This window comes from Bicyclus anynana, chromosome 26 (genome assembly GCF_947172395.1).
Source record: "Bicyclus anynana chromosome 26, ilBicAnyn1.1, whole genome shotgun sequence".
NCBI classification, from domain to species: Eukaryota; Metazoa; Arthropoda; class Insecta; order Lepidoptera; family Nymphalidae; genus Bicyclus; species Bicyclus anynana.
In genome coordinates this window covers 8,957,179-8,973,377 of record NC_069108.1, presented here as the reverse complement: position 1 = coordinate 8,973,377, position 16,199 = coordinate 8,957,179, and the positions used below count along the sequence as shown (strand labels likewise).

Sequence of the window (16,199 nt, the reverse complement as noted above, 5' to 3'; positions counted from 1 at the left end):
ATATTTATCATACGACATAATGATATATTTATATATTAGTTTATTTTATGATATTTATAATTATTATATAATTTGTGTATTATGGTTTATGTATTAGTGTGTAGTTATTTGTATGTATGTATATGTACAATATTATTACGTACACACCACCTACAGTTGTCCTAATAAGTTCCTAAGCCTAAGGTTGCCTGGAAGAGATCGCTACTAAGCGATAAGGCCGCCTTTTGTATTCTACTTTTTCTTGTGTTTCTGTTTTGCTAGTTTTCTTTTATTTTTGTGGTGTACAAATAAAGTGTATTAAATAAAAAAAATTAAAATAAAAACTGAGCTCAAGTCATCAAATACCCTTTTATTTATACCATCATTGTTGCAACAACTTCATACAAACACCTTTTTATAATAATATAAATAATTAAAACCTATTTTTTATTATATTTCTCTGTATACTTTTTAACGACACGCTTATTAATTGCTCGAGAGCATTTTTGTGGTCCATTTATATACCGTCCACTTGCAGCACAGAATAAAGAATGATACAGAATGAGTATACAAGCAGCGTGGTAAAGTCGGTGAAACCCATAAAAACCACAAACGTCACGCGTCTCCTTGACATCCGTATATACAAACTTTTTTCATAATTTGTATTTCGAGATTTAACACTAACAACAACTAAGTAAATTGATATCTTAATAGATTAGTAATCAATAATTACCTATCTATACTAATATTATAAAGCTGAAGAGTTTGTTTGTTTGTTTGATTGAACGCGCTAATAATCTCAGGAAGTGCTGGTCCGATTAGAAAAATTCTTTCAGTGTTAGATAGCCCATTTATCGAGGAAGGCTATAGGCTATATATTATCCCCGTATTCTTACGGGAACAGGAACCACGCGGGTGAAACCGCGCGGCGTCATCTAGTAAATAATACTCCATCTTGTTTTTTTAGTTTTGTGAACAGTTTTTAAAATATTTAAAAAACATAAGACGCCATTTTTTTTGAATATTATTGAAAATTACTGATGCGCTTCGTGTCGTATCAGTTGATGTTGACTCGAGAATGTATTCGTTTTTGAATTTGTATTTGGAATGGGTGCATCACTGCCGTGTTCCGTACGCTCTATCTGCCTATTATTCTTTAATCTGTGACTTGCTTTGCTTTCCGACAATTAACTTTACTACTGACACAATTAATATTTAATTCCCTGATGTGTTTTGTGCGTTTCTTTTTGTGTTTTTTGTATAGTTTTTAGTGACATTTTTGCTTGCACATTTTTTATTTTTGTTTTTTTTTTATTTGCAACATTATTTTTGAATATGTTTTTTGTTTTTTTTACAGGCTTTTACTGATGCCTTAGTTGAGCGCTGGCTTGATGGGGTTTCCCAAAAAAATATGTGTAGGTATTGTTTTTTAATTAATAGATACTTGATTTTTTTTATTTTATTACGTAGATAAATATTATAAGGTGGTTAATAACATTGATAATTTGTTCAATGAATAAAGAACCTCCTTCAAATGGCATATTAAAAACTTTTCTTGAAAATTAACTATCAAAATACTTAAGGGGGCGTTCATAAATTACGTGAGATGTTTTAGGAGGGGAGGGGGTCGAGTCAAATCTCATCTAATCTTACGTTGGAGGGAGGGGGGGTCTCGGCAAATATCACGTAATTTTTTTTCTGAATGAAACAAAAAAAAATATACTATTTTGGTCAATTTAATCCAGATTGTACATGCTTAAGATTTAATCTTAAGCGTAATCGTAATACGATTAAGATCATTTCCTAATTCGTTCTAAGTACGTAAGAAACCCACATTTTGAAAAATCTCACGTGAGATTGGGGGATGGGGGGAGGGGGTTGAAAGAAATCTCACGACATCTCACCAAGGGGGGGGGGAGGGTCAGAAATTTCGAAAAAACACCTCACGTAATTTATGAACGCCCCCTAAGTCCTTTAGCTAAAATAACGACTCATGCATTGAAGATATTTTGAAAAAATATGTTGAAGGACACTGAAGTCAAAATTATTCTTTCAATCAATATATTTTTAAAAACGCTGATTTTTTAGAATTGACTTGTCCGCGTATGTCTTATACTACTAAAAACCATCTCCAATACGTCAGCTTTCAAACAAAACGAAAAAACCTTATCAAAATCGGTCTATTCGTTTAGAAGCTAAGATCACACACACAGACATGTGAAACTTTAACCCCTTCTTTTATAAATTGGGGGTTAAAAACTAACAGAGATGAAAGTTACTAGCCTAATGATGTTTTACTAGTTGATGAATAATTTAAACAAAAAAATCATCAAAAACAACATATTATGTTGAACTACTAAAAATATTTGAATTTTGAAGTATTTTTTAAAATATTTTTTAAATATTTTTTTCTTTTTCACAGGTGCCTTGTAAAATCTCGAAGGGAGAATGAATCAAAGAATTTAATTTTCATATTATTATTACTATAAATTTTATTTTATTTTATTACTTTAATCGATCTGGCACTTTTAGATATTAAGTTATATTTTTTTTTATTTTTTGTTACTTTTTGATTGTAGCTATTTTCGGTTTACTTAGTATTAACCAAGAGCGTTAAAATATATTAAAAATTACAAAAAAAAAACACGACTGCCATTTAGCCGTCATATTTGATTTTGTTTTTGAAATTATTATCACAAAGATCAAAATTGAAAGTCAAAAGTCATAATTGTTTCATTCTAAGTACTCGTACGAGAGTTCCAAATCTAAATTGAAGTATTTAGAAGTTATGGTGGAACAAAGAAACATACATACACACACAATTTAAAAAAGAAGGTTATGTAATCGCCCGATATGTATGTGTGTTGATTTTTCTCAAAAACCCTGAACTTTCTTATTACTTGAATTTTTGTTTTTTTTTTTTTTTAATTTATTAGGCAGTCGTATCACAGCACTATATCTTATAAAATTAACATGATTATAAAATATAATAATTGTTTACAAAGCTTTTATTAACAAAAAAAAAATTAAAATTCTAAATTATCCAAAAATGTTTATAGATTTAAACGCAAAACGCAGAGAGCAAATTCGTAGACAGAAAAGTAAATAGACAAGTGATTGGCGTAAGAGATATATGATGTGAAAAATTAAAAGTCTCTTTTTTATATATTTTTTTATAATCCGTGTTTTGTAAGTTGAATTTTTTTTAATGAGATTTTTTTTCTTTCTCAATGTCTATTTATTTCTTTGTCTACGTGTAGTATTGTAGTTTGCCGATATATGGTATAAGAGTGTTATATAAATAAATAAAAAATGTAAAGTTGTTAATGTTTTTTGTAAAATACAAATAATTATTCAATCACAATATATTAGTTATAATATGTAGTCTTTCTAGTGTAGTCTTTTTTTGCGGATAAAAACGGTTTTATAAAAACGCCGCCATTTTGATTTTTTTCTTTTTTGAATTTAGCATTTATTCGTTTAGTACTTTGCATTTGTATAACTTTTTCTTTGTGATGGTTAATAAAAAATATTTATGTGAATATGTGTTTTTTTTATTTACTAACTGTGGGGATACATAAATAGAGAGACTTAACAGTGAGGCCCAAGTTAACTAAATAGCCGACGCACACATTTATTTTATTTATTTATTTAAGTTACATTTCCATTATAATATTTACCACATGTCATAGATAAAATGTCATAATTATTACAATCGGAACCCTGTGAGGATGTTGTTACTACAAAGTATATGTAAATTAACTTAACATAAGTACATTCACGCTATATTCGGCCCAATGAGGATGATGGCTAGGTTTGAATATATAGATTTTTATGATACATTCGGGTAAATAAGGTCAATGTTAACTAATTTATACATAAAAAGCAAAGATTGTCTGAATATTTGCAAAATAAATGAAATTATAAAATTTCAAAATCTACTAAAAATCTTTTATCGTAATTAGATGAAAATTCATACAGTTTTAGCTTCCTTACATTAAATGTGACATTTATTAATACATGAACTATAAACATAAACGCACAAATAACAAAGATATTAGTAATTTTGTTTGAACGCCCATACAAATCTAACGATCAGCGAGCCAACGACGTCACTAAATCGTACCATTTTGTATGGGGCGTTTTTCAGTGATCCGCGGCAGCGTCGCAAATCTGACCCTTTAAATCCCTGTAGCTCCGAAAGTAATGATCGCAGATACCCTTTTTAACCGACTTCAAAAAGGAGGAGGTTCTCAATTCGGTCGGTATTTTTTTTTTTTATTTTTTTTTTTTATGTATGTACACCGATTACTCAAAGACGCCTGGACCGATTTCAAAAATTCTTTTTTGTTTGAAACGGTATAGTCCCCATTTGGTCCCATTGCCATCATGTCAAGACCTGATGATGGAATCCTGGAGAAATTGAGGGGAACTTTTAAAAATTATATGGGTGTCTAGTATGTTTGTAAATTTTTCCATTTAGTACTTTTAAGCACTACAATTTCATGAAGGTTTAAAATCGATCTGATGATGGAGCCACAAAACAGACGAGGGAACTCCTCGGCGATTTACAGCAGTTACCTTGTGTTTGGGCTTGATTAATTTGTATTAATGAGAACTTTCCACATAGATAGGTTGTGACTGTCATTTAGGGGTTTGGTGATGAAGACCAAGGACAATTAAGGGAACTCCTTAACAGTTTACAGTAACTACCTTGTGTTTGGCCTTGATTAATTCGTATTGCTGAGAACTTTCTACCTAGATGAATTGTGCCTGTTATTAGGGGTCTGATGATGAAGACCAAGGTCAATTAAGGGAACCCCTTAACAGTTTACGGTAGCTACTTTGTGCTTGAGCTTGATTTATTTGTATTGCTGAGAGAGAAAATTTTGTACCAACATTAGGCGTCTGATGTATTCGATGAGATGAAATTTTACACTAAAAATGGAAAAATAATGAAAATTTTAATAAAAAGATACAACCGACTTCAAAATCTAAAGACATACCCACTAAACTAAAAAGTGAAAAATAACATCATAATATGTTCTACCTGCTGATCAGTATGAAGGCGGTGCTCAAGCCATGTGAGAATATCTTATAGATTTAGATTTTGCAGACAGTGTTGTTTCATGTGGTCCTGTCAGAAATGGCTTAAATTAAGACAAAACCGGCTAAGCACCGCCTTCATACTGATCAGCAGGTGGAACATATTATGATGTTATTTTTCACTTTTTAGTTTAGTGGGTATGTCTTTAGATTTTGAAGTCGGTTGTATCTTTTTACAAATACAATTTTTTTTACAATTTAAAAAACTGTTAATGCTAGTTTGGCCAAGACTTTTTTAAGGAAACCTACTCGCAATATATTTTTCAACATCCAAATTTTGATATAAAACACTTCACCCATTAAACAAATGGGTAACGGTCGTTTCTAATACACACAATTTAAAAAAGAAGGTTATGTAATCGCCCGATATGTATGTGTGTTGATTTTTCTCAAAAACCCTGAACTTTCTTATTACTTGAATTTTTGTTTTTTTTTTTTTTTAATTTATTAGGCAGTCGTATCACAGCACTATATCTTATAAAATTAACATGATTATAAAATATAATAATTGTTTACAAAGCTTTTATTAACAAAAAAAAAATTAAAATTCTAAATTATCCAAAAATGTTTATAGATTTAAACGCAAAACGCAGAGAGCAAATTCGTAGACAGAAAAGTAAATAGACAAGTGATTGGCGTAAGAGATATATGATGTGAAAAATTAAAAGTCTCTTTTTTATATATTTTTTTATAATCCGTGTTTTGTAAGTTGAATTTTTTTTAATGAGATTTTTTTTCTTTCTCAATGTCTATTTATTTCTTTGTCTACGTGTAGTATTGTAGTTTGCCGATATATGGTATAAGAGTGTTATATAAATAAATAAAAAATGTAAAGTTGTTAATGTTTTTTGTAAAATACAAATAATTATTCAATCACAATATATTAGTTATAATATGTAGTCTTTCTAGTGTAGTCTTTTTTTGCGGATAAAAACGGTTTTATAAAAACGCCGCCATTTTGATTTTTTTCTTTTTTGAATTTAGCATTTATTCGTTTAGTACTTTGCATTTGTATAACTTTTTCTTTGTGATGGTTAATAAAAAATATTTATGTGAATATGTGTTTTTTTTATTTACTAACTGTGGGGATACATAAATAGAGAGACTTAACAGTGAGGCCCAAGTTAACTAAATAGCCGACGCACACATTTATTTTATTTATTTATTTAAGTTACATTTCCATTATAATATTTAACACTAGCCGACGCCCGCGACTTCTTCCGCGTGAAACTCGATGTAATCTAACCCTATTCTACCCCTACTCTACCCCTACCCTACTTCTACCTACCCCTACCCTAAATTTCTGGTTGATTTTTTACACCTTGTGTCCGAAAAACCCAAAAATCTTACGGAACCCTATTTTTTTCCAAAATAAAATATAGCCTATGTTACTGGTAGCTAATGTAGCTTTTGAATGGTGAAAGAATTTTAAAATCGGTCCAGTAGTTTTTGACCCTATTCATTACAATCAAACAAACAAACAAAGTTTTCCTCTTTATAATATTTGTATAGATAGTATAGACATGTCATAGATAAAATGTCATAATTATTACAATCGGAACCCTGTGAGGATGTTGTAACTACAAAGTATATGTAAATTAACTTAACATAAGTACATTCACGCTATATTCGGCCCAATGGGGATGATGACTAGGTTTGAATATATTGATTTTTATGATACAATCGGGTAAATAGGGTCAATGTTAACTAATTTATACATACAAAGCAAATATTGTCTGAATATTTGCAAAATAAATGAAATTATAAAATTTCAAAATCTACTAAAAATCTTTTATCGTAATTAGATAAAAATTCATACAGTTTTAGCTTCCTTACATTAAATGTGACATTTATTAATACATGAACTATAAACATAAAGGCACAAATAACAAAGATATTAGTAGTTTTGTTTGAACGCACATACAAATCTAACGATCATTGCATTACCTACGACGTCATTAGTTCGTACCATTTTGTATGGAGCGTTTTTCAGGGATCCGCGGCAGCGCCGCAAATCTGACCCTTTAAATCCCTGTAGCTCCGAAAGTAATGATCGCAGATACCCTGTTACTTTTACAAAATTGCTTTGCTATTAGTATACTCTTAATTTATATACAATTTAAAAAACTATCATCATCGCTATTAAGCGCCATTAATTTATTTATTTATTTTACTATCATCAATGCTAGTTTGGCCAGGACTTTTTTAACACGTTCGTTGCGGTACGACGTCAATTGACCTCGTACGTCTAGCGTCTTCAAGAGTTATGAGGTTGATGGGACCTCGTACCACACCACATTAAGTTATAGTCTGAGGTCAAAAAACCTCGTACTGCACCAAAGAAAATTACAGAAATATCATTGCCGCAGCGAACGTGTCAAGGAAACCTACTCGCAATATATTTTTCAACATCCAAATTTTGATATAAAACACTTTACCCATTAAACAAATGGGTGACGGTCGTTTCTAATACGGATCTTCCACTACCCTTTTTATGTCTAAGCCGCCGAACTGTTCTTTTTTTATGCTTCAGCCCTTGACTTCACTTGATGGTAAGTGATGATGCAATCTAAGATGGAAGCGGGCTAACTTGTTAGGAGGAGGATGAAAATCCACACCCCTTTCGGTTTCTACACGGCATCGTACCGGAACGCTAAATCTATTGGCGGTATATCTTTGCCAGTAGGGTGGTAACTAGCCACGGCAGAAGCCTCCCACCAGCCAGACCTGGACCAATTAAGAAACCCTAAAGCGGCCCAGCCGGGGATCGAACCCAGGACCTCCGTCTTGTAAATCCACCGCCCATACCACTGCGCCACGGAGACCGTCAAAAAATTTACAAACGAAACTGATTTTGATGTCAATAGATGTCCATGCCATAAGGGAGAGATGATATGGGGCTTGGTCTCGCCACGCTGCTGGGTTGGCATTGTCATCATCATCATCATCATCATCATCAATCATCATCATCAAATCCAAACATCACGATACTGAGCCGCCTGCATCCAGCAAATTCCCGCGACTCGCTTAATGTCGTCAGTTCACCTGGTGGGGGGTCTACCAACTCTGCGCTTTTCGGTGCGGGGCCATTCCAGCACCTTGGAACCCCAACGTCCATCGGCTCTTCAAACTATGTGGCCTGCCCATTGCCACTTCAGCTTCGAATTCGAACCCAAACGGGTCATATCCACTGGGCTATCATGGTTCGCATCTAATCCTATGATTATTATATTCCAATCAGTAAAATGACATTTCAGTGACAGTTGCACTTGTCATTTTACTGAATTAGTAATAAAAGTACAATGTATAATGTTAATACTTATTACTGTTATCGCCGTTTAGTGTTGGAAATAGTAGTCTGTGTCGGATATGACGTCGCTCGATCTCGTGTTGGGTGTTGGCTTCAGTGTGCTCGTGGCGTTCGAGCCGTCCACATCTCTTGTTGTGTAATTCTTTATGGGTTACTTGGGATAGGCGGGGAGAGTGACTTGAGTGGAAAAGGGGAGTGTTTGATATCAGTCTAGCATCCTTTAACCCTACATACATCGTTCACAAGTGCGTGACTCCACTCAAGGTCATTCTCTGCCATTCTAGGGTCTTATTTTGGTTACAGTTTGATTTGTTAATTAAGTTGTCCTGACAAGTGTTGTGAATCATAACCTTTGTTCGACATTAGTTTTCTTATATTTGTAATCACCTTTTGAGTCCTATAATATTACATACTTAGTTACTACATAACAAGTATAATAGAATATATTAAAAAAGAAAAAAAAAACTATTGCGAGGTATGAAACTGTTTTTTGATCTGACGCGTAAAAACGTTCGACCTGAGAGATGTGTTTTGTTTATTTTTTTCTAAACTTTCGCGGAACCCTACAGGGGCTTCGCGGAACGCCCTTTGAGTATGGCTACTCTATGTATTTATTATAAATAGTTTATATCCTACTAATATTATAAACGGGAAAGTTTGTATGCATGTTTGGATGTTTGTTACTCTATAACGCCGCTACTACTGAAGCGATTTCGCTGAAATTTGGAATGGAAATAGATTTTACTCTGGATTAACACATAGCATTTTTATCCCGAAAAAAATCCATGGTTTCCCGAGATTTGCAAAAACTGATGATTTTGATTATATGAATGTTTGTTACTCTTTCACGCCTCGACTATTCAACCGAATTAGCTGAAATTTGGTATTAAGATATAGTATAGCCTGAATTAACACATAGGCTACTTTTTATCCCGAAAAAATCCATGGTTCCCGAGGGATTTGTGAAAAACTAAATTCCACGCGGACGAAGTCGCGAGCGTCCACTATATATATATATATATAGTATACTTATAAAGTTTTTTTTTTGTTACAGGCTACGCAGGAGCGGTAAGACAAAGTCTGTATTTCGCGAAATTTTCCAATTTTCTTATTGTGACCGTCCATCTTTTCGCTACTATTCTAAACAAAACAAGGTTTGCTGTCTATATGTATGTATTGTCTTGATCCATGCTTCGACGATTTGAAATTTGTGGGATTTGAAATATCCATGCACTTTCAGTCGTTGTAAAACGCTTTGTGTGATAAATGAATGATTTTTGTTTTTTTTAAAGTAAAAAAAAATGTTTTTTAAATTAAAAAAAATGTTTTTTAAATTAAAAAAAATATATGGTATCGTATCAGCAGATGGAGTCCACTGCAGGACAAAGGCCTTTTGTAGGCACTTCCAAACATCACGACACTGAGCCATCTGCATCCAGCGAATGTCTGCGACTCGCTTGATGTCGTCAGTTCACCTGGTGGGGGGTCGGCCAACACTGCGCTTTGTAGTGCGGGGTCGCCATTCCAGCACCTTGGGACCCCAACGTCCATCGGCTCTGTATAAAATTAATATAAATTGACGACTAGCAGCGATAGTGATTGTATCAGTGGCCATTTTGTGGTAGAGGAAACATCTCGAACAGGTCCCAGGACTTGTGACCTAGGGTGTAGGTTCAAAGGCCCTTTTCATAATACATTAAGATGAGGGTATACAGTGTGTACCGTGAATAGTATACTCTACAGGTTAATGGTTGACATCAAGACTATAATAACGCCGTGTGAGACGAATTTTTACCCTTTTTAAGTTATATTGATTTTTCCACAAAGTACATACAAAAATCATACCTTCATTGCAGTTTAGTCATACCGTGCTAAAAAATTACTCAAGCGTTGGTATTTTACTTGGTAAATATTTTAGAATAGTTGTTTCAGCTAATGACAGTTTTGTTTTTTTTTTGTACAAAGTAAAAAATACGGGCTTAATTACTTTTTTTTGTTTAACAATTTTGTTTGTATGTACTTTTAACGGTGCATTGAAAATAATTGTTTTACATGTAACTTAAAAACGAACATGTTTTTTATAACGATTCCAAATATGTACAACATTCGTACATATTATTATTTATATCGTCGTCATCAACCCATATTCGGCTCACTACTGAGCTCGAGCCTCTCAAAATGAGGCCTAACCCCTAGGCCAATAGTCCACCACGCTGGCCCAGTGCGGATTGGCAGACTTCACACACGCAGAGAATGAAGATAATTCTCTAGTATGCAGGTTTCCTCACGATATTTTCCTTCACCGATTGAGACACGTGATATTTAATTTCTTAAAATGCACACAACTGAAAAGTTGGAGGTGCATGCCCCGGACCGGATTCGAACCCACACCCTCCGGAATCGGAGGCAGAGGTCATATCCACTGGGCTATCGCTGCTCTTCGTTATTATTTATATATTATGTATATTTGTTATCCCGTATCTCGTAGTATTGCGGGTAGTAACACCCGCGCTATACTAACGAGCACGCGCGGCTCTGTTCGCAGGCCGCGGGCGCGGCCTACGGCGCTCAGCCCGCCTCGCGGCGCGGCCTGGGCACGGGCGCGGCGGTGGGGCTGGGGGTCGGCGCGCTCGCCGCCGGCGGCCTGGCGGGGTACGCACTCGGCGGCGGCTTTAGCAGCGACAGCCCTACGGAAGAGGTAACTATCACCGGCCGCTAGCCATCTAAGCCAATAGTTCCCAAAGTGATCCAGTCCTAAGGGTCCACGGGAGACTCAACACGGGTCTTAGTAATGGAATTGCGTTCATTGACTAACAATGCTTGTAGAATCAATGTTAAAACCTGGCTCTAAACATTAGATTACGATGAAACTGAAAAATTGCTAAAGATTCTTAGATAATAACTTAAACTTACAAGCACGCACACTCTCATGTACAAACGCACCCTCTTGCTGTTTTACATCCACTCACAGCATGCATAAATTATTTAACTCAGCAATAGATTCTCACTTTTTTTTAAACTGATAATGCTGTTGTTAATTTGATTGGAACTAAGCCTCAATGCAAAGGAGATGGTCCATTTCAGGTCCACTCTTGTACCCCGTATCATTAAAATTTTAAAAATGCAAGGATTTTATTAAAATCTAAATAAGTGAATGAATATAACTTAATAAAATTAAAACCCAAGTTTTTGAGTTATATCAAGATGGCGCCCATAAAACAAATAAGTATGACATGACAATTGACAGCAAACGTCAAAGCGACTATTGCATTGTAAACGTCATTAACCCGCCATTATTACCCATATTAGTGTTGCATTTCTTATGATAGGAGAGATTGAATATTATTTCTATAAGTATAAGTAATAATGAAAATTATCTATAGTCTTTGACCTGTTTGTGTGCAGTGAAAACGGAATGTGAAAATATGTATCGATACGTTTGAAAAATATATAGATTCGATATATATCGATATTTTATCTACTTGCCCATCCGTACACTATCCTCGAGAGCTATAAGCTATATTATCAATCCTCGTATTTCTACGGGTACGGGAACCACACGAGCGAAACCGCGCGGCGTCTGCTAGTTTGTAAATATTTCAATTTTGTTTTCAGGTGCGCATAGTGGATAGCGCAGACTTCGGCGGCGACGATTGGATGGACTGAATGCGCCTTAACTCATCACACACATTAACTTTATATTTATATGTTGTCTTTATAGAAAATATATTGCAAATTATATATAAATCAATTTATAAGAACACTGCGTGATTAATGTACTTTATTTTTAATATTGTTTTAAGTCATTGATGTATATGTTGACAAAATAAACGGCTAGGAACTAAAAACATAGTTCCAAGTGGAGCTATTTACTTATACATAGAAGAAAATATATGTGAAGAAGTGTTTTATGCAATGGGTAAAATACAATTGAATGTAAACTTTTTTATTAATGTAATTTTTTATTTATGGTTATTATTAACCTTAAATAAAAAATTGCTCAGACCAATTATTGGTCCTGCCTCGCTAGACGTTACTTTTCTGTCAAAGTATATGATCAACGATCTAATGCGATTATAAAAACTGTCTCTATAGAATCGATGTTAAATAGTTGTAATCATGTTCGTCGGTTAAAGAGCTCCGTAAAAATACCTTTTTGTATAATTGAATTGTGTAAAAAACCGGCAGAAACTTCTAGTTTAGTATAAGACATATACAAAATCTAAGCTCGTTTTCCTCAGAAAATGACAGAAAATTTTGTCCGTGACTATGAGTGCGATACAGGTCCTTCTATAATTGGTCTGAGAAAAAATTGTGACGAAATAAGGACGAAATACACAGAGATATCGACGTCAAAATTTGCTTCGGAGTTAAAAACGAGAGATGATTTGCTTTAGATTATTTATCTTTTTTCCGAACCATGGCTAGGCTATTGTTTTTCAGTCAGGTTCTAAAATATGTTAAATTGTAAAATATTTAAATTCTTAATGTCGCCATATTGGGCCTTTAAAAAAGCTTTATGCGAAATATCTGAAAAGAAAAACATAAAAAGTTTATAATATTTATAATACTGTGTAGGTAGCAAAATGATTTATAATTGTAACTGACTCGAAAATAAGTGAAAGTTCTCGATTTAGTGAAAATATATAAATATATAATTTTTGGAGTTTATTGGAGTTTACTTCTTAATAATCGATTTTTCATATAAGTATACCCCCCAGTAAAAAATATGGACAGTAAAATTCGATGAAAGAATGACAGCGTTACGTTTTTTGTGCGCAACCTATTCTGCGCACCTTTCACCGTGCACTGCTGCCAACGGCATGCACACCGCGGCCCGCTGCACCTCGGTTGCGCACCTTTCACTTTTCAGGCGTAGGTATTGAGACGTACATAGTGTATACTGCATAACATTATTTAGTCAGTCGATCTGAAAGAGTAAACTCCATTCGTGCGTCCACACTTTTTTTTTAATATTTTTTTTTTAAATTGATTGATTTTGCTATTCATCACAAAAATATAATAAAGTTGTAACTGTTCCAAGTAAGACTGATTCTATCTTAGATACTATGTATCGTCACTTATCATCAGTGTGCCTAGTTTGAGTTTTTAATATTTTCATACTGTTACTGTCACGTAACGTAAACGCAAAATGTATATGGAATTAAACAGTTGTGCAGTAGTGCCACTAGATGGCGCTGTTTCAATTCCTTAGAAATTCGCGTTTACTTTACGTGACAGTAACAGTATGAAACTGCCACTAGGCCCTCAGGTGAGATAGCAGTCAAGGGCTAACCTTGTTATTCAAAAACTAACAACAAACAAAAAAAAAATTTCATCAGAATATGAAAATAGTACAGCCCTTTGCGAAGGGTAGCAAAATAAATCAATAATAATTATTATCCATTGCCTGTACCTACTATATCCTTAAACACATACAATAATTTTCTGGGCCTTGCTTTGGGCCCTTAACGTAAACACGGCACTGAATCTTATTACTGCATCATCATTCACAATCTTTTAAAACTCACATTCACGGACTTAACATTTAGCTAGATGCCGTTTGGTTATTCACTTACAGCCTTACCACATAACTAAACCATGTGCGAAGTGAGAGGATCAAAAAAGAAATCTTAAGCGTCACACATATGTTTCCTGTAGCGTCACGAAGTATTCAATGGCTCGAGAGAAATACTCACTAAAAACATTTTTCTGAACTTAATTATTTAACATTTAAAATTTAAAATTGAAATTCAAATCAAAATTTAAATCAAACTTATAATGTACAAATTGAAATTGACATGTTTAAAAATTAATACTAAATTTATTATGTATAATGTTTTGCAATTACTTTTATATTATTGGAAATAAAGGCTTTATTTATTTTATTTATTTTATTTATTTTATTTTATTTAATTATTTAAAGAATAAAAGTGCTTAACAATCAATTCATCAATTAAATAAAATATTACAGTAATCCACTAAGAAAATCGAAAAATTAGCACGAAATTACTAAAAAAAACTAAAGAAATAAAGCTTAATAAATAAAGTTTTAGCCGTGTTTCATAATCATTTAATATGAACTCTCACTTTAAATTCTAAAATTAAGAAATAAACTCGATTTATGATATTGAATAGAAGCAAGCATTTACTTTGCGAAAGTTTATCGTGGCTTTTCGCGGAGGATAGCAAAATAATAAATAAATCATTATATAATCGATTTATGATAGTTCTTAAAGCATTGATTTCACTTTTATAGATTTTAACATCGATTTATAAACTAAAATAAGTCATATTACAGAAGAAGCGCAGAAAATAAGTGCAGCGCACAAATGTTAACAATTTTTATGCGGTGTCTAGCTAAATATTGGTTCGTGGTCACGATAAATTATAACACACGGATTTTATGTAATTCATAACATGACTTTAATTTTAGATATTATAAATATTTTAATGTTAAACCATATAAGATTGCTTTGGGAAATATAAGAAATGTTGATTTTTGGGGGTTTTTATTTCCAAATTTCCTTATTATTATAACTGACAAGGGTCTGTAGCCAAATGGCGCGTCTATTCTCTCACTACAAACTCTAACGAAAAATGTATAGGAACTAGCGGACGCCCGCGACTTCGTCCGCGTAAAATTCGATGTCAACATTACTACTACCCCTACCCTACCCTACCCCTACCCTACCCTACCCCTACCCTACCCTATCCCACCCTACCCTACCCCTACCCTACCCTACCCTACCCCTACCCTACCCTACCCCTACCCTACCACTACCTCAACCCTACCCTACCCAACCCCTACCTCTACTTCTACCCTACCCCTACCCTTCCCCAAACCTAGCCCTAACTTACCTACACCTTGTAGGAGGTAATCTTTGGATCTACTGGACCGATTTGGAAAATTGTTTTACCAATAGAAAGCTACGTTATTTGCGAGTGTCATAGGCTATGTTTGATCCCCATATTCATACGGGAACGGGAACTACGTAAATGAAAGCGCGGGGCGTCATATAGCGGAATTTCTGCGTCTTTTAGAAATTTTGTATGTATGTAACTCCGAAACTATTTAAGTAATTAACATACTGTAAAGGGCAAATCTTATCTCCATAATATCCTTGTGATTATTAAATAATTTATTTTAATAAGGATTAAAGTTTAGTTGTATAAATAATGACGTAAACCAAAGTATATAAAATAGCGGACGCCCGCGACTTCGTCCGCGTAAAAATTGATGTAAACTTCTCTACCTCTACCTTACCCTGCTCGTAAACCTACCCAACCCTACCCTACCCTACCCCTACCTTACTCCTACCCTACCGCTAATGCTAACCCTTCCCTCCCCCTACCTTATCCCTACCCTAACCCTACCCTACCCGTACCCTACCCCTACCCTACCCTTCCCCTATCCTACTCCTCCCCTACCCTATACGTTCCATATCCTTCCCCTACCTCTACCTTGCCCCTACCCTACCCTTCCCCTACCTTATCCGTACCCCACCCTACCCTACCCTACACTTTCCCTAAATTACCCCTACCCTACCTCTATCCTACCCCTTCCCTACCTCTATCCTATCCCTACCCTCAGCAAAATTGTTCCAGCCTTTTGTGCGTGGTGCAATGACCAAAAGACTATAATTTCCCAAGCGACTTCTATGCTAATACTATAAAGAGGTAAAGTTTGTGTGGTTGTCGGGGGTAATCTCTGGATCTACTGGACCGATTTGGAAAATTCTTTTACCAATAGAAAGCTACATTATTTGCGAGTGTCATAGGCTATGTTTGGTCCTCATATTCA

General features: G+C 34.2%; 1 protein-coding gene across 1 annotated transcript in view; it reads left to right on the top strand.

Moving 5' to 3' along the window:
- The window catches only part of LOC112054429 (galectin-5), a 29,504-nt gene extending 14,608 nt beyond the window's left edge, over positions 1-14,896 (top strand). The window contains exons 6-8 of the mRNA XM_052889987.1: positions 9,450-9,463; positions 10,941-11,093; positions 12,011-14,896. Coding sequence (XP_052745947.1) covers positions 9,450-9,463; positions 10,941-11,093; positions 12,011-12,061 — 218 coding nt within the window. The 3' untranslated portion in view covers positions 12,062-14,896. The remainder of the gene's footprint in view (positions 1-9,449; positions 9,464-10,940; positions 11,094-12,010) is intronic.
- Positions 14,897-16,199: the final 1,303 nt, after the last annotated feature.